The 22,329-nt window shown below is 52.4% G+C and overlaps 1 protein-coding gene across 3 annotated transcripts in view; it reads left to right on the forward strand.

Moving 5' to 3' along the window:
• Positions 1 to 22,329, forward strand: part of OSBPL2 (oxysterol binding protein like 2) — a 54,261-nt gene that overhangs the window by 11,083 nt on the left and 20,849 nt on the right. For all 3 annotated transcript variants that reach the window (XM_035299110.3, XM_008996227.5, XM_008996228.4), the window contains 5 exons: positions 6,380 to 6,544; positions 9,887 to 10,031; positions 12,922 to 12,997; positions 19,783 to 19,917; positions 21,662 to 21,759. In XM_035299110.3, coding sequence (XP_035155001.1) covers positions 6,508 to 6,544; positions 9,887 to 10,031; positions 12,922 to 12,997; positions 19,783 to 19,917; positions 21,662 to 21,759 — 491 coding nt within the window. In that variant the 5' untranslated portion in view covers positions 6,380 to 6,507. The remainder of the gene's footprint in view (positions 1 to 6,379; positions 6,545 to 9,886; positions 10,032 to 12,921; positions 12,998 to 19,782; positions 19,918 to 21,661; positions 21,760 to 22,329) is intronic.

Genomic DNA, 22,329 nt, shown 5'->3' on the forward strand with positions numbered 1-22,329 from the left:
TAGACAATCAAGACCTGTGTGCCCAGTCCTTCCTGCCATCTGCCCACCCAGGCCTTTGAGAAGTCCAGGGGTGGCAGATAGGAGGAAGGACTGAGGACCTGGCTGGGGTGGGTACTCCTCCACCCCATGGGCCATCTGTGCTTCCCAGCATACCCCGGTCCTTCAGTCTTTTCTCCCTGCCCCCAAGGCTCACTCTGGGGTCAGCTCCGGGGTTGTTCCCCTAAGGACTTGTCCATGAAGGGCTCTCCTGGGAGCACCTTCGTGATTGGCTTCACAAGGGCTGGACCGCCAGTTTCCACCTCAAGGCCTGGCACTGGGGAGGCTCTCTGTGAGTGTTCAATGAATGAGTGAGATCCTACTTGTCTTGCCTTGATCATCTGTAGCAATTGGGTAGTTTTATAGGTTCCGGATAAAGACTCCTCATTTTTCTGGGCCTTGGTAAAATGTAGGAGACTCAGGGCATGTTGGCTATTGTGGCAACTTTTCAGGAGTGTCCTTGAGGCTGTGTTAGAATTCACTGTCGCTGGTGCAGATGTGGGGGTCTGAGGGCACTGTGACCTCGAGGGGGCTCCTGGTGGTTGGGGGGACAGGCCTCCCAAGTGGGTCATGCAGCACGAACACACGGTGGCAGGTGGTGTTGGTGTCTCACTGTCCAGCCAAGCTTGTGCCTGACATCTTACACCTCATTTTAAAGGTTTTCCGTAAGCTATGATTGATTTACCTTTGACCTTAGGACTTCCGTTATCGGTAGGGAAGCATTTAAAAAAAGGAAAGTGGGCTGGGTGCAGTGGCTCACACCTGGAATCAGCACTTTGGGAGGATCACTTGAGCCCAGGGGTTCAGCACCAGTCTGGGCGAAAGAGAGAGACCCTGTCCCTACAAACAGTTTTTTTAAACAGTTAGCTGGGTGTGATGGTGCATGCCTGTGGTCCCAGCTACTCGGAGGCTGGGGTGGGAAGGTGGCTTGGGCCCTGGAGGTCAAGTCTGCAGTGAGCTGTGATTGCGCCACTGCACTCCAGCCTAGATGACACAGCAAGATCCGTCTAAAAAAAAAACCCAAACCAAACAAAGGGGAGAATGAAATGGTTTCTAACCTGCTTTCTATTCTGGGAGGCTTTTTGCAGAGTGCAGAGCAGTGGACAGGGTTTCCCTAAAAAAGATACTCATGTTATCGTGACATCTTAAAAATGAGCAAGAATCCTCCTGTCATCAGATATTCACTCTTTTCACATTTCCACCATCTTATAAATGTCTCCATCAAATCCTGTCTGGCTGAGTGAAGGCCTTGTGTGAATCCTGCTTCAAGCAAGTGGTGTGGTCATGGCTCACTGCAGCCTTGATGTCCCAGGCTCAAGTGATCCTCCCACTTCAGCCTCCCATGTAGTTGGGACTACAGGTGGGCACACCACCACACCCTACTAATTTTTGTATATTTTGTAGAGATGGGGTTTCGCCGCGTTCCCCAGGCTGATGTCCAACCCCTGGGCTCAAGCGATCCACCTGCCTCAGCCTCCCAAACTGCTGAGATTATAGGTGTGAACCATCGCACCTGGCCAGTGTGTCTTTTTTTTTTTAAAGATCGCTTTTTTGAGGTATAATTGGCATGTAATACATTGCACACATGTAACGTGTATGATAGGTTTTGACATGCATGTGCACCCCTGAAAGCATGACCATAATCAAGATGGTGAGAAGTCCTTCTCTCTCCCTCTCTGTGTTTGTAATTTGCTTCTTGAAGAGACCAGGCTGTCCTGCCTGGGTTTTGCTGATTGCACCCCACGTTGACATGCAACTTAACATTGTGCCCACGCCCAAGTGGCCACTCAGTCAAGATCACGAGGTTTCCTTTGTCCTTTTCCCATATGGCTGATTTTCTGCAGAGGCCGGGTCTGCCAGGTGAGGCTCCTGGGGTCCAGGCGCAGCCGCTGTGCCCCTATGATGTGGCCTCTGGTCTCTGTGCTTCCCCACATTGCTATCAAGAAATACTGGAGACTGGGTAATTGATAAGGAAAAGAAGTTTCATTATAGCTCACGGTTATGCTGCACAGGGAGCATGGTGCAGGCAACTGCTCAGCTTCTGGGGAGGCCTCAGGGAGCTTCTACTCATGGTGGAAGATAAAGCAGGTACAGGCGCCTCACATGGTAGGAGGAGGAGTGATAGAGGGTGTGGGAGCCACCAGACACCATCACAAAAAGCATCTCCTGGGAACTCATCCTTGCCCTACCAGAAGGACAGCACCAAGCTGTGAGGGATCTGCCCCCATGACCCAACACCTCCCATCAGGTCCATCCAACAACCAGGAGCACATCTCCACAGGAGATTTGGTGGGGACACATCCAGACTGTGTCAGTTGATGAAGCTAGAGCCTGGACACACGTGGGCTTAGTGGGCTTAGTGTTCCTGGCAAGACTGCTTCAGTGGTGGCAATGCCATCTGTCCCTGGGAGGCACCTAGGGCTATCTCTCGGGAGTCAGTGCCTGGATGTGTGAGTTCACCAGTGTCATCTAATGGTGACGGTCACATGCCTGTGTGCCTCGTTCGTCCATTTGCTGGGATGAGTCCATAAAGCACAGTGTCCTCACCTGTTACCTGATGATAGTGGCACAGTGTGTGTAGGGAAGGCAGGATGCTGTCCCCTTGTTAACCAGTTTCAGAGTAACTTGTGGGCTTACTGGCATCATCCTTCATGACGAGTTCATCTCCTTTCTAGTGTCTTAGGAACTCTGGACTTGAGTGTATCCTCTGTGTTTCAGTCTCTTGCTGTGTACTGGTGCTCAGATTGTCTCCTCTTTCTTGTGGGAGTTTCTGTAGGTTCATCCTGAGTCACTGGACCAGAACCCCTGGAGTAGTCTGTATTGTGCTGCTACAGAAGTGTCCCAGGCGGAGCAGTTTAGAATAAGCAGCAGTGTGCTGGCTCCTGGTTCTGGAAGCTGGAAGTCCAGTTCAAGGTGCTGGTATCTGCTGAGGGCTTTCTTGCTGTCATTCTGTGGCAGAAAGTGGAAGGGAAAGAGAGGAGGGAAGAGGGGCAGAGTGGGGAGAGAGGGACAGGAGAGAGAAGGAAAGGGAAGGAAGAGGAGGGAGAGAGAGGGAGGGAAAGAAGGGGAGAGGGAAGAGAGAGAAAGGGAGGGAGAACGGGGGGGGGAGACAGAGGGAGAGGAGAGAGAGCACACATAAGGGGGCAAAACTCACCCTTTTTAAAATGTATTTATTTATTTATTTGTTGAGACAGAGTTTTGCTCTTGTTGCCCAGGCTGGAGTACAATGGTGCGATCTTTGCAACCTCTGACTCCTGGGTTCATGTGCCTCTTCCTCCTAAGTAGCTGGGCTTAGAGCAGGAATGTGCGTTCTTCACACGCATGCTGAGATCTCACTGCCACGTGACAATGTTAGGAAGTGAGGCCTCTGAGAGGTGGTGGGCCATGAGGGCTCTGTCCTCATGAACGGCTCAATGCTATCTTATAAAAGGGTCTGTCGGCCGGGCGCAGTGGCTCACGCCTATAATCCCAGCACTTTGGGAGGCCGAGGCAGGTGGATCACGAGGTCAAGAGACGGAGACCCATCCTGGGACTACAGGCGTGCACCACCATGCCCAGCTAATTTTTGTATTTTTAGTAGAGACGGGGTTTCATCTTGTTGACCAGGATGGTCTCGATCTCTTGACCTCGTGATCCACCCGCCTCAGCCTCCCAAAGTGCTGGGATTATAGGCGCACACCGCCACACCCGGCTAAATTTGTATTTTTAGCAGAGATGGGGTTTCACCATGTTGGTCAGACTGTTCTCAAACTCCTGACCTTGGGTGATCCATACGCCTCAGCCTCCCAAAGTGCTGGGATTACAGGTGTGAGCCACTCCGCCTGGCCTTTTTATTTTTTGAGATGGAGTTTTGCTCTTGTTACCCAGGCTGGAGTGCAGTGGTATGATCTCGGCTCACTGCAACCTCTGCCTCCTGGGTACAAGCAGTTCTCCTGCCTCAGCCTCCCGAGTAGCTGGGATTACAGGTGTCCACCACCACGCCCGGCTAATTTTTTGTATAGTTTTAGTAGAAACAGTGTTTCACCATGTTGGTCAGGCTGGTCTTGAACTCTGGACCTCAGGTGATCCATCTGCCTAGGCCTGCTGCAGTGCTGGGATTACCAGCATGAGCTACTGTGCCCGGCACACTCACCCTTTTATGACAGACCCTTTTTTCTTTTTTTTTTGAGACGGAGTTTTGCTCTTGTTACCCAGGCTGGAGTGCAATGGCGCGATCTTGGCTCACCACAACCTCCGCCTCCTGGGTTCAGGCAGTTCTCCTGCCTCAGCCTCCCGAGTAGCTGGGACTACAGGCGTGCGCCACCATGCCCAGCTAATTTTTGTAGTTTTAGTAGAGACGGGGTTTCACCTTGTTGAGCAGAATGGTCTCGATCTCTTGACCTCATGATCCACCCGCCTCAGCCTCCCAAAGTGCTGGGATTATAGGCATGAGCCACCGCGCCTGGCCGACAGACCCTTTTATAAGACAGCATTAAGCCGTTAATGAGGGCAGAGCCCTCATGGCCCATGACCTCTCAGAGGCCTCACTTCCTAACATTGTCACGTGGCAGTGAGATCTCAGCATGCGTGTGAGGAACGCACATTCCTGCTCTACATTCCTGGATTCGCTGGGTTTCCTCTGGGAGCCCTGGCTGCTCAGTGGCTCTGAAGGGAGAGCTCGCTGCAGCTGTGGAGCGCTGTGGGTAGAGGACCCGAGTGAGTGACAATAACCTCTCCAGTCTGCAGGGCGAGCACACCCTGGCCAAGGGCAGTGTGCTCTGTCTTCGCTGGTTTTCAGGGGGACCTCAGACCCGCTGGGCAGGAGGGAGGAACCAGGAGACACTGGAGAGTCTCTCGGGAGGCAGTGGCTGTCCTGTTGTCTGGAGGGAAGCTGCTGCTGCCCGGTGCAGCTGTGGCAGGGCTGCAGGCTGAGCCACTTGGGGGGTCGCCTGGCACTGGGGACTGTTCTCGCCCCTGGCCCCCTCACCCTCAGAACTGTGCAGAGAGCCCTAGGCTGGATTTTGTATTTCTGACTCAAGTAAGGGTGCTGATTTTGGCTTAATTCTCTTGTCATTCATCAAATGCTGCTCTTCCCGATGGGAGACACTAATGTGCACGAGTTCTAGAATGTCGAGCCGAGGTAGTTGTGAGAAAACGTAAGTGTACTTCAGTTTATCCTGGCAGCAGCCAACTCACATAGCAGCCTCAGTTCACTTTAGTTTATCCTGGCAGCAGCCAACTCACATAGCAGCCTCAGTTCTCTAGAACATTGGTTTCAGGGAGATGTCACATTTAGATGTAAATTTTCCGTTACCCACAGCTACTTCAGCCTCTGGTGAATGTTTGCAGTGATTTTCAGCAAAACTTCCTGAGCTGTGTTTGAACCTCACGGAAGCTAATCTGCTCATTTCAACTGCCCCCATGGCTTTTTCTTCTTTTCTTTTCTTTTTTTTTTTTTTTTTTTTTGAGATGGAGTCTTGCTGTGTTGCCAGACTGGAGGGAAGTGGTGTGATTTCAGCTCACTGCAACCTCTGCCTCCTGGATTCAAGTGATTCTCCCGCCTCAGCCTCCTGAGTAGCTGGGATTACAGGTGCCCACCACCACGCCTGGCTAATTTTTGTATTTTTAGTAGAGATGGGGTTTCACCATGTTGACCAGGCTGGTCTCTGAACCCCTGACCTCAGGTAATCCACCTGCTTCAGCCTCCCAGAGTGCTGGGATTACAAGGGTGAGCCACCGCACCTGACCTCTCCCCATGACTTTTCCCAAATTAATGTTTTATTGTTTTCTTACATAACTATAGATAAGATTTTTTATTTTATTTATTATTTATTTCAAGACAGAGTCTCATTTCATCACCCAGGCTGGAGTGTAGTGGTGCGATCTCAGCTCACTGCAATCTCTGCCTCCCGGGTTCAAGAGATTCTTACGCCTCAGCCTCCCAAGTAGCTGGGACTACAGGCATGCATCACCCTGCCTGGATAATTTTTGTATTTTTAGTAGAGGCAGGGTTTCACCATGTTGGCCAGGCTGGTCTCGAACTCCTGGCTTCAAGTGATCTGCCCACCTTGGCCTGTCAAAGTACTGGGACTACAGGCGTGAGCCCCCCGGACTGGCCGATAATGCTTTTTAGAAACAGCTGTTTTGATAGGAGCGCTTATTGGTCTGTTATTCATTGATTGATCTTACATTATAAACGTTTCCTCTCATTTACTTCTTGAAATATTGTTTGTGATGTGATAATTTTACTGATTTGCTTACATGTAATTTAGATTGATTTTAGGATGGTGAGTGGGTATTTAAAATGTTTCTAAACCATGAAACTTCTGGAAGCTAAGTCTGCAAACATTTTTTTTCTCTTTAGATCTTGAGTGTCTATTGGATTTTTCCAAGAGAAAGTTCAAAAAGTTCCTTATACTGTAGATGTGGGTCAGATACGATGGTTCAGTAGAAGACCGCATGTCAGGGGCAGTGGAGGCCGGCTGCTGAAGGATGAACGGAGAGGAAGAGTTCTTTGATGCCGTCACAGGTGAGTTGAAAGGGGACCAACTGGGGCCATAATGGAAGGGTGAACGTCCCTGGACTCATATGCTGGACTTGGCGTTTGGGCATGAAGATGGCTCAGCAAAGCCACGGGCGAGTGTTCACAATCCCAAACTCAGCCTGTTCAACACAGCCTGGCGTGCATCTCAGATGGGGGAGAACCTTGACCTTGGCTGACAGGGTTTGAGTCTTCAGAAGAGTTTCCTGGGGTGCGTGTTTCATTTGGCTCCTGAGATGGCCGTCTTGTTATTCCTGCTTCGTGATGGGGACGTTACAGATCTGATGCCCTGTCTTGCTTGGCGTTGCTTAAGGCATCCCATCAGACAGTAATCCCACTGGCCCCACAGCAGCCCGCACAGCCGCAGCGTGCAGTTATGTTCCTCTGTGTTCCTCCTTCGCATGGTGATTTAAAGCACGGCAGACTGTAGTCTGAGTGAAATCCTGTGGCCTCATTGAAAAAGAATGTGTTTTGGAGTCCAGTCATTCTGAATAAAAGACAAAAATGAAGAGTATGTTGCCTGGCTCATGGGTAGGGAAGGGCAGGTGGGACTGGCAGATTGACCTCCCGGAGCCGCCCCTTCTCCCTGGCACTGGGAAGAGCCCTGACCCCTTCAAGCTCATGTCTGTCAGGTCCTCACACTCGGTTTCCACTCTCTGCACTCAGAGTCAGCATCTGGAATTTCACTTGGTTTTTTGGGGAAGGACCATTGCTGGTGGGCAGGGGCATCAGGAGATTCTCCTGGCATTTCCTTGTCCTTAGGTGTTGGGATCAGAAAGGAGTGGCTTTGAAAATGTGGCCGCAGGTCAGGAATTCGTGACAATCTTTAGAAGCGCTTCGGCAGTTGCTGCGGCCCAAGGACCTGTAAAGGTCTCTGTGGCCACTCCCTGAGGACATGTTGATGGCTCCGTGCCCTGTGTTCTGTGCCCTGTGGCATCTGGTCTGTGGCCTTGCCGGAGCAGTTGTGTCAGGAGTGTCTCTGGCCATGCCCTGAGCACTCATCGATGGCTCTGGTGGTGCCTCCGGTCTGTGGCCCTGCCAGAGCGAGCTGAGTGTTCCGAGGCTGTGCTGTTCCTGTACTTGTGCTGGCAGCCCAAGCTGATTGACTTCCTCTTATCCAGCATCCCAGGAGAAGGAAATGCTGCACTGCTGCGCGCCTTACGCCTTCAAAGGCTCAGTTGCTAAGTCATGTTCCGTGATTTCATAGCTGGATTCTCTGCAGCATGTACTTCTCGGATGCGCTCCCAGAGGAGAGTCTGCGGAGTGGGCACCTCATCAGCGGTCGTTCTGTGTTCTCTGCTAAATCCCACGAAGTGGAGGGGTGGTCAGGCACTCATACCCTTGGGCTGCCTCGCCCTTGAGTGGAACTCCACGTCTGTGACAGAGCGCGCAGCCTTGAGGTTCATTCTCTCCCAGGAGTCTCATAGGATGTCCTTTTTGCCTGGGGTCTTGGGGGACTGATACTTCTCCAAACACCTCTGAGCATTTTGAGTCAGTTTGCTGTGACTTCCCAGAGGCCTCAGCTATGTGTAATGTGGAGCTCGCCTGGACTCTGCCGTCCTAGGAGCCATAGGGGGTGTGGGGCTGTGGGGCTCTGCTCCTGCATGGAGGGCTTCTGTGTGTGTCCCTGAGGGTAAGGTGGAAGGGACAGACATCTAGGTGACAATAATTTCTCCCCTTACTTCTTGGGCTTCAGAACAAATAATGGAAGGAGAAAACCACTGAGTCTCTTACTGCAATGAAATACCCATGTAAGAGGCAGACTTGACTCCTTCACCGCCTGTGATTCATCTGAGTCTCATCTGAAAAGTATGTGAACTAAGCAGTTCTTAAATGAATGACTTCATTAGGCATTTAATTTGTCTGAGACTCAGTGCCTTTCAAAGGAAAGGTTTGGAGGACATGCGCAGTGTGTAGGGGATTCAGGGCTGTGAATGCAGAGGGGTCTATTAAAGCAGGTGTTTCCGAGGGAGCCGATGATAGGTGACGCAGCTTCCTCCTCTGCTCATCTGTGTTTTCTGTTTTTCTATGATAACTGCTTGTTGTGTCTTAAGAGTGTTGTTAAGCCATCCATGTAGCATTGGCTAAATCAGAGACTGCAGCGGCTGCCAGGGAGGTGCTGCTTTATTCTTCTGGGCAGGGGCAGCTCCTACCCCATGGGATTCCCTTAAGTGGGGAATGCTTTCAAGATAACTTCAGAGTGAGGAGTTACAGATGTTGCTTTTGGGATAGATAGCAAAACACAAGAGGTGGCGGGCTATTTCAGAAACCATGGGCCATTTAAGGATTCCTTTTTAACCTACCCTCTCAAAATCATGATGCCATCCACCCCAGCACTGCCTTTATGGATGAACTCTGCAGGTGTGGAGGGATAGGACACAGCACCCTGGTTTGTTCTCATGGAGCCTGTAGCAGACCCGCCTGCATGTGAGGTCCGACAGTTGTCGTCCACTTGACCCTCCCGGGCCTGTGTCCCCCGCGTGGAACCCTCAGCCCCTGGAAGCGTTGATGGCCACCGGCTCCTGCAGGCCCAGAGCCCCTCACAGAATTGACTCATCATGGGGCCACAACCCCCACTCCAGCCAGATGTGGAGACTTGGAGTGACAAGAGTTGAAGGGAGAAGCGTGTTCCTGTTCCCCAGTCCCCTGTTCTGTTATGGGGAAGGGCCCTGGAGCATCACCAGGGCAGCGGCCGTTTCTTCTCTGGGACTTTTGGTCTAGGAGCACGTGCATGGCTGCATTTCACTCAGATTCTAAAGAGCTCCTTCTCTAGAGTCCCCCTTCGTCTGGAGTCCACTGCGAGTCCAGCCACACGTGTGGCATTTCTATGATTGCTCGCTGGCTGGTACAGTTGAGTGGTGCCTCTTCGTGCTAGGATGGTCTCCCTTGAAACATCGTCAGGAGGCGTGTTTCAGACCAAGACGCAGAGCTTGGTCACAAGCCCTGAGCCACAACGGGCGCCTTGTAGCCTTGGGGTGGGTTGAATCTCGTAGAAGTGGCCCACCCAGAGCGAGAAAGTCGCAGTCTAAAGTGATGAAAGGGTTCCTTCCGGAAGATGGAACTCGTGGCCTGGGACTGGACCTCAAGTCACAAGCGTGGGAGGAACCTGAGGTGCTGGAGCTCCGCTGGGAGCAGCGTTCTTAGGAGGGAGCGCCCTGGTGTGCTCCTGTTCTCTCTGTACCTCTTCTCCTGGGGAAGCAGAGTGAATTCTTCTAAGTGTATCCATTGAGAGCAATGTCGAGCTTTAGTAGTCTGCTTGCACAGTCAGAATTCTGGAGGTTTTATATCTTCCAGGTCTAGTGAAAATGACCATTTTCTTGTCTCGCACAGGCTTTGATTCTGATAACTCTTCCGGGGAATTTTCAGAGTCGAATCAGAAGGTCACAGGAATGATTGACTTGGACACCAGCAAAAATAACAGGATTGGGAAAACTGGGGAGAGGCCGTCTCAAGAGAATGGAATTCAGAGGCACAGGTATGTTCTCTCACGTCTGCTGTTTCTACCCCACAGTGCTCTGCAGTACCCCTCAGCCCTCACGAGCAGTGAGCTGGAGCGGCACCCACATAGCTACTGTGTCCGGCCAGCAAGGGTTCTGAGAGACTTGGTGCCTCTCTGTTTGGCTCCTGGAATCAGCAGATGGCAGTTTTTTGGGCAGTGCTTTTCTCCGTTTATGCCTCCGCTCCCCTCGCTGCCTTCAGGACTTGCTGTGGGAAGATTAGGGGACCCTGGCTTTGACAGGGCCTGGAAAATAGTACCTGGTGTTTTGATCGGCAGGCCCCTTGCTGATTTCCTGCAGACCTGCCTGTTCTGCCGTCGACAACAAGCTCACCCTCTTCTCGCTGGAGTTCTATTGCAGTGTGTTGGTCTCTGACCCTGTAGGACAAGGAAGGTTTAAGTTGCTTGGTGTAGCATGGCCGCGCTCCCTTTCCTCCTCCACCTCATTCATTTTCGTGTAGGTAGAGTCCGAGGACAGTGGCCATGATGAGAAGTCTTCATCATGGCCGGGCACGATGGCTCACGCCTGTAATGCCAGCACTTTGGGAGGCCAAGTCAGGTGGCTCACTTGAGCCCAGGAGTTTGAAGCTATGGTGAGCTATGGTGGTGCCGCTGGACTCTAGTGTGGGCAGCAAAGCAAGACCCTGTCTCAAAAATAAAAGGGAAGAAGTCATCAGTCTTTGTTGGTAGAAGCAGGAAGGCAGGACAAGCTGTTGGTGGGGCAGGCAGTGGCCCTGGAGCTGGTGGCACTGTGGTGCGGGCTCCAGGCACAGCTGCCAATGTGTGTCTCGGCTCTGGGAGCTGCTCCAGCCTGGCCTCAGGCTCTGCTTTGAGCTGTAGCCCACATGCCTGCTTGGTGCTTCCCCCAGTGCCCACGTCTGCATCTCACCTGTTGTTTGTTCATGTCTCAGCCCTGCTCCCTGTTCTCCAGCCCTGACTCTGGTCATTTTAAATGCTGTTGGGTCCCTCAGTTCTTCCATCTCCTTTGTCCCATGCCTGTGTATCCCACCATCCTTGTTTCCAGAGTGGCCTCTGCATCTCTGCCTTTTATTCCTGCCGTGTACAGAGACATTTATATATGTATGTATGTATTGTTTTTGAGATGGAGTCACACTCTGTCGCCCAGTCGCCCAGGCTAAAGTGCAGTGGCGCAATCTCGGCTCACTGCAACCTCTGCCTCCCAGGTTCAGGTGCTTTTGCCTCACCCTCCTGAGTTGCTGGACTTAGAGACATGTGCCATCACGCCTGGCTAATTGTTGTATTTTTAGTAGAGACAGGGTTTCACCATGTTGGCTAGGCTGGTCTCAAACTCCTCAAGTGATCCACCTGCCTCGGCCTCCCAAAGTACTGGGATTAGAGGCGGGAGCCACCATGCCCAGCCCAGAGGCAGTTTTCAGAAGACAGATCTGGACCCCCCTGCCCTGTCACTGTCTGCCTAAAACTCAGACAGGATGGCCACATGGCCGGCCTCACACTCCTAGTCCTACAGAACTGTGAGTAGCACTGTGTTTTACTGGGAGAAATGACATGCCTTGGACACTGCCTTATGTGGTCACTGTCCTCTTAGGTTGAAGGCCAGCATGCTCGCCTTGTGCCCTGGGCCCGGCCCTGAACACTCCCGTGGCTCTGGCTCCCCAAGCCCTCTTGCCTCCAGTCCTGGCTGCAGGGGCCTCTCAGGTCCTCAGGTGCAGCCACTCCCCCTGCTCCCTCGCTCCGGGGCCTCTGTCCTCCTCCTTCATGTCTGCAGTTCTGTGTATCCCATCTCCCTGCAGGATCGTATCCTCAGGGCGGTGTGACCTGATCCTCTGCAGAGCCACGTCCCCTCCTGGTGGCACCCCCCGAATCACAAGGTGTGCACTGGATGCGTGCACGAACAGTGGTGGAGTGGAGCTGAGTGCTGGCTCCCACCTGACACTCAGCAGATGTTTGTTTTCTTTTCTGCCTTGCCTCACAGCTGCTGTGTCCTCTCCCTCCTGCCCCCTGACACCAGTAGTGTGTCCTGACCCAGCTGCCCTGATGTGGCATTCCGGGACATGGACCAGAGCAGGCAAGAGCACCTACTTTCCTTGCTCTGGAGGTCTGCTGGGAGCAAGGCAAAATGCCCCTCAAGGCAGCTTCCGTGAAATGGGAGTTCAGCAGGAGAGCCCTGGGGTGTCCCTGGAGGGCTATGAGCAGCAGGGAGTCCCAGGACCTCACTCTGCAGCACCTTTGCTGCACCCCACTCTGGGTGTCTTCTGCAGTTCTGGCACGCCTCTCTCCAAATCCAAGTTTATGTCTCCAGGCGCTCCCGAGACCAGGGCCCCGGGTCTGTGGCCCCCAGGTCGATCAGTGGTGAGCAGTGGTGGGGCGTGAGGATCTCCAGGTGCAAGCGTGATGGTGCGGGTTCCCCATTGCAGCTGACTGGAAGATTGCCTGAAAAGAACACTTCTCAGGAAAGCTAACCTGTATTTAAAGCGCTGAAAAGCTTCTAATTTGGGTGACTCTTGGTGCCCTAGTGGGCTGACCTATGCCTGAGGTCTGGCAGCTGCCCTGGGACCCAGCAGGAGACCCCAGAAGCCTGTGGGCTGTGCAGGCAGAGGGACCCTGTCCTGCGCCGACCTGTCCCCCAGCTCTGGGAGGAAACCAAAGTGCAGCCACTGAGGGCCAAGACTGCAGAGTCGTCTTTGTTGTCACGGCCACTCCCAGGAGGCCCTCCAGAGTGCTGTGTGGAAGCCCGCTAGGCCCCCGTGACCCAAGGCATGCTGGATTGCAGAAATGCCGGGGTTGAGGCATTAAAATTTAAGGGAAATGGTCATTGAGCAAAGCCGCCTTGAGAGGTCCAAGTCCCATGCTGAATTCACCCACATGTACCCCTTTGGTGCTCCCGCAGGACGTCACTGCCAGCCCCCATGTTCAGCAGAAGCGACTTCAGCGTGTGGACCATCCTGAAGAAGTGTGTCGGCCTGGTGAGTCCGGGGCCTGTGCTCACTCGTGGGAATGTCCTGCAATGCTGGTGGTTTAGGAAAGTGCTCATGTTTACAAACAGCATGAGATTAAGACAGTAAGACAGAAAGAACAAACGTCCCGGGGCAAGGTGCTGTGTGAAACAGGGGACGTGAGAACTGTCCTGGGGGCACCCGTCTAGCCCGTGTCCTGTGTAGCAAGGTGGGTGGGGCTTCCCTGGTGTCCTCCCCGGCCACATGCTGAGCTGCAGGTGGGGGGCGTCAGCCTTTGTCAGTTGCTCAGGGTTTGGGACAGAAAATCCAGCTGGGTAATGAGGGCCCGGAATTTGTAAGCCTTCCCTTTCATGGTCTTTCTTGACTGAGAACCCAAGCTGTGCCTCACAAGGGAGGGGTTGTCCTGCGCTACCTCACCGCCCGGCCGACCGTTCAGCGCTCATGACTGAACACTCAAGTTAAACTGCCTGCGGATTCGCGTCACCGTTGCTCAGCCCACGTCTCCTAGTGCTGGTGATTTTTTTGCCCTTACCCATTTTAGTCCTTTTTCCCCAGAGGGAACTTCACTTTCTCTCAAGTTTTTATTTTGAAATAATTTTAGACTTACGGAAAATCACAGAATACCACAGAGCATTTCATGAAGCCCCAGCCAGCTCCCCCAATGCTGGCACCTCTTGCAATAACCGTAGCCCAGTGACTAAAGCAAGGGAGTGCATCCTACCTCCGAGTGTCAATTTTGTTTCCTCAGTCCCCGATGTCCTTTCCTGTCCCAGGACCCTCGTGGCATTTGGGCTCCTCCACTTGGTGGCAGCTGCTCCTGGTCTGTTACTTAGAAGACTTTTCCTTAATTTGTGTTTGTCTGATGTTTTCTTCTTAGATCGAGGTTCTGTATTTTTGGCACTCAGAGAAGTGAGGTACCTTTGCCAGGGCCTTGTCTGAGGGGTTCTCTGGCATCCACATGTCAGTTAATGGGGCTGTTAACCTGCTCAAGTGTCTTCACTGCAGAGTTGCTGTGTTTCTCTTTGTAATCAGTGTTTTGGGGAAGACACTTGGATTCTGCTTGCTAATTTTAGCATCTATTGGTGGGTTTTACTGAAATTCTAATGGTGATTTTCTATTTTTGTTCTTCCTTCTACCTTTATTAATTGGAATTCTTCTGTAAAAGAGAACTGTCCCTGCTTCCCTAGTTATATATTTATTCAGTTAATATTTGTATTAGTGTGGACTCATGAACACGCGTTATTCTGTGAGTCGAATTCCAGGATAGTCCTTATTTGCACAATTGCTCACAGTGTTCTGCCTTTGGCATTGGGAGTTCTTCCAGGCTGGCTTTCCCCGTTCTGTGGGACCCCCTTTCCCCTTCTGCTGAACCCCCATCCTTTCTGAACACTTATTTCAGGCACTAAAGAATGCTCTAGTTCAGTTTATATTTTCCTTGCCTTAACCCTGGAATCAGCTACTTCTCCAGGGAGCCCATTCACTGGGTAATGGTGTTTAGGCCCCGGCCAGGTGCTGGGCAGTCATTGCCTGCAGGCCCACTCAGCAGATGGCGCTGGAAAATACAAGTGTGTGCGCTAATGCTGATGCATACACCTCTGTATTTCTGTATGTATCTGTATGTTTCTTTTAAAATAAACCATTTGAGATTTTTTTTTCTTTCAGCAGTATTTTTTGTACATTTTTGACTACGTGGATAATTCAGGTCTTATCAAAAGTATCTCTCTTGGTATAGATGATGAATGTCTTTTTGTGAACTTGACAAAACCACCTAATTTTGACTCTTTTAAATTCTGAGATAGGCTGGGTGTGATAGTAGCTCATGCCTGTAACCCAGTGCTTTGGAAAGCTGAGGGAGGAGGATTGCTTGAGGCCAGGTTTGAGACCAGCACCTGGGCAACATATCGAGACCCACTTCTGCAAAAAAAAAATTTTTTTAATTAGCCAGTGGTGCATGTCTGTAGTCTCACTTACTCCGGAGGCTGAGACGGGAGGATGGCTTGAGGCCAGATGCTTGAGGCTGCAGTGCACTGTGATTTCACCACTGCACTCCACCTGGATGACAGAGGGAAACCTTATCTCTTAAAAAAGAAAAAAGGCTGGTAGCTGGTGGCTCATGCCTGTAATCCCAGCACTTTGGGAGGCCAAGGCAGGTGGATCACAAGGTCAAGAGATCGAGACCATCCTGGCCAACATGGTGAAACCCTGTCTGTATTAAAAATATTAGCTGGGGGTGGTGGTACCCACCTATAGTTCCAGCTACTTGGGAGGCTGAGGCAGGAGAATCATTTGAACCCATGAGGTGGAGGTTGCAGTGAGCTGAGATGGTGCCACTGTACTCCAGCCTGGTGGCATAGTGAGACTCCACCTCAAAAAAAAAAAAAAAAACAGTTCTAGGACCAAAGGTATTTTTTCAACAACATGAAATGATGTCAGTTGCATTCCCTAAGTAAGGATCATGGAGGGGTTGAGGTAAAAGTTGCATGTGAGCATGTAGCACTGGCAAGCATGGAAAGGTGCTGGGAGGGGACACACAGACTGGCTCCACCCCTCACCCTTCACTTCCAAACACTCACCTCTGGAGGTTTTGGTGGAATCGTCAGATACCTGCCCTGTGTTCAGATGCCCTGCGGTCTCATGTGCCGTCTTCTGTGTCTTCAGTTGTGCGTGTGGACCTCATTACCCGCCCTGTGTTCAGATGTCCCGTGGTCTCACGTGCCGCCTTCTGTTTCTGCAGTCATGCATGTGGACCTCGTTACCCGCCTTGTGTTCAGATGTCCTGTGGTCTCATGTGCTACCTTCTGTGTCTGCAGTCGTGCGTGTGGACCTCGTTTGCATCTCTCTGTCAGGAAGTCTTCTTTGTTGCTCTTTCTCTGAATTTAAAAGCTGTGAGCAGGCCAGGCGTGTGGTGGCTCACACCTGTAATCACTGTCAGAAGCTGAGGCGAGAGGATTACTCCAGGCCAGGGGTTCAGAACTAGCCTGGGCAACAAAGTGAGATCCCGTCTCTACAAAAAATAATTAGTCGGGCATGATGGCATATGCCCGGGGTCCCAGCTACTCGGTTGGTTGATGGGAGGATCGCTTGAGCCCGGGAGGTTGAAGCTGCAGTGAGCGGTAATCACATTACTGCACTCAAACCTGGGTGACAGAGTGAGACCCTATCTCTAACAAACAAAAAGGCTGTGGGCACTCAGCGCGGGTCCAGTAACTCACAGAGTTGCTAGTTGGAGCCATGCCAACATGATTGCTTGGGATGTTGCCATAGTGAGAAGTTTCCCTTCTTTGCTGTAAATGCAGTTTGTGTAGGAAAGCCAGGACGGGTGAGCAATTCCTCCTCTTTATTTAACTTTTGACATAATGCGTTAGCTCATTGGCATCACCCAGTGTCACTCGTGTCACCAGCTAGTTTGTCTTATTTGCCTCCTAGTGTTTAGGCTAGTGGATGTCTTCCACACATTGTTCCATCTTTGGTCACTGAGAGTCTCTTCAAGGTGGCCTGGAGTCCTTTACAAAAGGAGCTTCAGGCCTTGCCTGTGCATTTACTGTCTGGGGTCTGGAATTAGCTACTTGTCCAGCGACAGAAGAAGAATTCAGGACCACGGCCGGGCTCTTGGGAGGCCACTGGAGTGGTCTTATTTCGAGGTCTGTCCTACAGCTCAGAACTGTGTTTTTGTTTGTTTCAGTGATGCTTCAAATTGGGGCTGACAGGCTCCGCCTAACCCCTTGGTCTTCTGTCTGTGTCCTTCTCCCTCACTGATGATCCCTGTTTCGGCAGCCCTGGCGAGGATGGATTTAGACAGGAACGTAGTTGTGACTCACTCGCTTTGCCCCACTTACTCGAAGGACCGGCTCTGCTGCTGACGGCGTTGTCGCTGAGACAGCATGTTTGTGGCTCCTGCAGCTGTCTTTGTCTTCAGGGCCTGTCTCAGATGCCAGCATTTTTAAACCATCTGGGCACCTTTCTGGGTGATTGTGCCACCAAGGGAATGACATAGGTTCATTTGTTTCATTTTTGATATTTAGATATGACTTGTTAAAATTTTACTTTATTTAAATAATAGGTTCTGCCTCAAATTTATCAAGCAAGGTATATTCCAGGAGGGTCAGCTTCCTATCCCTGTTCCCTCCAGGTGCTCTCTGCTTTCCCTGCAGGTGGCCAGGAGCCACGTTCAGGGCATGTCTTTCATGCATCACAGCTGGTTCCACATGTATATTCTCCTCAATTCCTTACGTAAATGAGAGGCTTTCTCCACCTTTTAAATTTGACCATTTATCCATAGCAACGTGCAGTGACTTCTTAATCTTATTATTATTTATTTTTAGAAATTGAGTCTTACTCTGTCACCCAGACTGGAGCGCAGTGGCAGGATCATGGCTCACTGTAACCTCAACCTCCTGGGCTCAATCGAACCTCCCATCTCAGCCTCTGGAGTAGCCGGGACTACAGGCACCCACAACCATGCCCAGTTACTTTCACAAAATTTTTTGTGGACACAGGGTCTCACTTTGTTGCCCAGGCTGGTCTTCAACTCCTGGCCTCAAGCGATCCTCCCCGCCTTGGCCCCCCCAAAGTGTTGGCATTATAGGCGTGAGCCATCTCCCCTGGACGACTTCTTAATCTTTTAATGGCGCGGCGCTCTCTCACTTGGCTGCCCCCAGCTCACTGACTGGCGCCCTGTTGTTAGACACATGGGTCATTTGTGGTGTTCCATGGATCCGGCCATGCTGCAGCAAAGAGCCCTGCATGGGTGTCTGGCCGAGGCTCTGTGGAGTAGGTTCCCAGAATTGGGACTGCCGGGTCGGGGGCAAATGCCCATAGAGTTTTCTGGAAGCAGCCCATTCGCCTTTGTGGGGCTGCATCACTATGCTTTTCCACAGCAGCCGGGGGGCTTTCCTGGGTGGGAGCTGCACGCAGTTGTGATACCATCTCTCCTGACCTGAGAGAGGCATCGTCTCCCCACACTCAGGGCCACTGCCATCCACACTTCCTTCCTGGCCTCCCTGGCCCCATCTCTGGCCGCTGTGGGCTATGGCCTCTTGTAGTTTTGCAGGCGTTTAGAGCCCGGGAGGGCGAGTGTAAATTGCAAATGCTGCCCCATCTGTCTGCTCCTCTGTTCATTCTTTCGGGGCTTCCTTCTTTGTCTCCCATGTGCTCCTACAGTGCTGAGCTCCGAGTCACGAGGGTCACATCTCTTCCTGCTCTCCTCGGCAGTCACATTCCCCTGTGCAGTCTCGGCCACACCCACACGCTGGGGCTGCCTCAGTTGGAACCGAGTTCTAGCCCCTCCTGAGCCCCACAGTCCCTGTGTGTCCGGTGCCATCTGGGCCTGCTGGTCCCTGTAGCAGCCTGGGCCGCAGGTTCTGTACATCTGCCCCATGCTCTCCACCATGGTCCCTGCACTCACCCTCCACCCAGTGTCTGAGCAGAGTCCCCCATGGACGCTGAGTTTTGGCAACCTAATGGCCCAAGCCAGGTGCATCCTGTGGTGCAGTGCTTTGCACACCCCGCCCACCCTGGGACTTAGAGCAGGTGGCCCGGCAGTGCCCATGGTGTCCTGAGGCCTTGATGGGGCCGTCCTAGTCCCTGGTGCAGACCAGGAGCCTGAGAGGCTCCGCAGCTGGTGTGTGTCGGCTGGGAACCACTGGCAGACAAGACCCAAAAGCTCATGCTGTCCCTGTTGCCGCCGGCACCTCCTCTGCTTCCTCCTGGCCTCTCTGGGTCCTCTCCTTGTCCATCTCCCTCTGCCTCTGCTTTGGCCACCCCAGACCTTGCTCCTTCCTGAAGAGGCTGCCCTGAGGTGCACAGCTGTGCTTTCGTGGAATGCCTGCTGTCCAGCTGTTGGGATCCCTTTCCTAGAAGCCCAGCTGGAAGAGTGGCTCCTGTGGGCACTTGTCCCCTTGGCTCCTTCCCAGCTTCTCCCATTGACCCAGGTGCTTTCTCTGTGCTGCACAGGGCCTGTGAGCAGACAACTGAGGTGCATTTGCCAGCTCGGACGGCCTTAGGGCAAAGCTGCGTGGGCCACAGTGTGGGAGGCCTCGTTTGCCGGGTTCAGGCATGTCCGAGGCACCCTGGAGTTGATGGGAAGCCAGGGACTATTTTTAATGTTGTGAGTGGCTCTGCTTTGGAACCACTATTCTGTTTTTTGTTTTTGAGATGGAGTCTCACTCTGTCACCCAGGTTAGAGTGCAATGGTGCCATCTTGGCTCACTGCAACCTTCACTTCCCAGCTTCAAGCGATTCTCCTGCCTCAGCCTCCCCAGTTGCTGAAACTACTGGCATGTGCTACCATGCCTGGCTAATTTTTATATTTTTAGTAGAGTTGGGGTTTTGCCATGTTGGCCAGGCTGGTCTCAAACTCCTGACCTTAGGTGATCCACTTGCCTCAGCCTCCCAGAGTGCTGGAATTACAGGTGTGAGTCACCATGCCTGGCCTTGGACCACTACTCTGGAAGTGGGGTGGAGATGTGGAGTTGGGGAGGGGGCATGGGAGGGTCCAGGAGCCCCTATGGCAGTCTCTGTGTTTGGAATGGGGCAGTGCGCTGGGGAGGCAGAGAGGATTCATGCTGGAGACCTCTCCAGGCCCAGCCTAACATTGTCTGTTAGGTCTGATGTCAGCCGAGGCTCACAGGGCAGGGGTGAGGGGGCAGGCAGCAGCTCATCCATGGGGGATTTGAAGATCCTGTTCAGCCCTAGAGTCTGCAGCTCCATGAAGGGATGCTCAGAGCAGGGGCATGGGGCAGCCCGGCAGTGTCAGGAAGGCAGTAGTGACCAGCATGTCTTCCCCATCCCTCCAGGAGCTGTCCAAGATCACGATGCCAATCGCCTTCAACGAGCCTCTTAGCTTCCTGCAGCGGATCACGGAGTACATGGAGCATGTGTACCTCATCCACAGGGCCTCCTGCCAGCCCCAGCCCCTGGAGAGGATGCAGGTGGGCCTTGGGGGTACCAGGTGTGAGTTTGTCATGAATTTACACCCATTGCATGTCTGGCCAAACAGTCTTGGGCCCTGGGCATCTGTGAGAAGGGCATGCATAGCTCCCCGCAGTGCTCAGTGCCATCCTGCCTGGTGGCTGTCAGCACAGGTGTGTGATGACAGAACTTGCAGGAAATGCCGTTGAGCTCTCAGCGGCCCCAGGGGCTCCTTGCTGCCGCCTCCTGCTGGGAGTCTCTGCCTTTTGGAGCTGCAGGTGGCGGTGGGCTCTGCCCTTGGGCTCCTCTTGGGTCCTGTTGCACTACTGCCCCTGTGCTTGTGTGTGACCGTGGGCTGGGCACACATGGTGCCTCACGCCTGTAATCCCAGCACTTTGGGAGGCTGAGGCAAATGATTCGCTCCTGGAGGTTGAGATCAGCCTAAGCAACACAGGGAGACCATATTTCTACAAATTTTTTTTTTAAACTTAGCCAGGTGCAATGGGGCATGCCTGCAATGCCAGCTACTTGGGAGGCTGACGTGACAGGATCACTTGTGCCTGGGAGCTACAGGCTGCAGTGAGCCATGATTGCACCACTGTACTCCAGCCTGGTTGACAGAGTGAGACCCTGTGTCTAAAAAAAATAAAACACAAGGGTGTGAGTGTAGGCACGCCTATGTGTGTCCCTGCATGTGTGCATATGCTTCTCTGTGTGCTTTGGGGTGTGTGTCCATGTGCATGGGTGAGTGTGTAGTGTGTGTGCATGGGCGTGTGGGGAGTGTGCGTGTGCATGGGTGTGTGGAGTGTGTGTGCATGGGTGTGTGTGGAGTGCATGCATGGGTGTGTGTGTGGAGTGTGCATGGGCATGTGCGGAGTGTGTGTGCATGGGCGTGTGGGGAGTGTGCATGTATATGGCCGTGTGGGGAGTGTGCATGTGCATGGATGTGTGTGGGGAGTGTGTGCATGGACATGGGGAGTGTGCATGGGTGTGTGTGGAGTATGTGTATGGGCATGTGTGTGGAATATGTGTATGCATGGGCGTGTGTGTGTGGGGTGTGTGTGCATATGCATGGGCGTGTGTGTGGGGTGTGGAGAGTGCATGGCCATGTGTGGAGTGTGTGTGCATCAGCATGTGTGTGGGGTGTGGAGAGTGCATGGCCATGTGTGGTGTGCATGCATGTGCATGGGCATGTGGAGTGTCTGTGCATATGCATGGGTGTGGAGTATGTGTGCATGTGCATCGGCATGTGTGTGGAGTGTGTACATATGCATGGACTGTGGAGTGTGTCTGCATGTGCATGGGCGTGTGTGTGGAGTGTGTGCATGTGCATGGGTGTGTGGAGTGTCTGCATGTGCATGGGTGTGGAGTGTGTGTGCATATGCATTGGCATGTGTGTGGAGTGTGTGTACATATGCATGAATGTGTATGTGGAGTGTGTGTGTGCGGAGTGTGTGTGTGCATGTGCATCAGCATGTGTGTGGTGAGTATGGCCTTGTGTGCATATGGGACAGAATGACATTACTGCAGCATCTTACAGGAAGGGGCCTGGGGATGGAAGGCAGCTCCCAGTTCCTTCTTTTTGTGCTGTTGGGCAAGTGGTGGGTGGTGAAGGGTGTTCCCTGGAAGTCATATTGAAAAATCACCACAGAGCAAATAGTGACACAGAGAAAGCAGGTTCCTACCGCTCTCCTCGAGGGCCATCTTCTCCAGTGCTTTTCCTAATTGAAGCTGTTCCTGCCTCCCCTTGTGGATTATTTACAGTCTGTGGCTGCTTTTGCTGTTTCGGCCGTGGCTTCCCAGTGGGAGAGGACCGGCAAACCATTTAACCCGCTCTTGGGAGAAACGTATGAATTAATCAGGTAAGGGAAAAAGGCCCCATCATAAATATCTTGTAAATATAATTCCTTGGATAACAGATGAGTTTGATTCTTTGACCAGCGTTGATTCCTCTGTCTGAGAATAAACTTAGAATTCGGAGCTTACTAAAGCGTGTGGCTGCTGTAGGCGAGGTGTTTCACATGGGGGTTGTGCTCAGACGCCATGGGCCTGAGTGAGCATGAGGCATCAGCAGTGGGATGCTTTAGGTGCTCCACTCAGGCTTGGAGTCAGCGCGTGCCTAGACGCTTCTGTGTATGGGTACAGCGTCTGCGAAACGTGCAGGATTGTTTGAGCTTCATCAAAAACAGAAACAGGTGCTAATGAGCAAAACTAGGCTGTTTTGCCAAAGCATTTCGTGACTGCTATTGAAAGAGCAGGTAAATCCAAAGGCAGAAATGATTCCAAAGAGGGGTTTCACTCCGGAGGCCACGTTTGCCACCACACGGCCTCTCTGGAGTTTCAGGAGTGGTCAGATGGTGCTGGCCAAGGGAAAGTTCACCAGACATCCCAAAATTTCTTCCTACGGAGCTTTCTTCCAGGGAGCGTAACGC

This window comes from Callithrix jacchus, chromosome 5, assembly GCF_049354715.1.
Source record: "Callithrix jacchus isolate 240 chromosome 5, calJac240_pri, whole genome shotgun sequence".
NCBI classification, from domain to species: domain Eukaryota; kingdom Metazoa; phylum Chordata; class Mammalia; order Primates; family Cebidae; genus Callithrix; species Callithrix jacchus.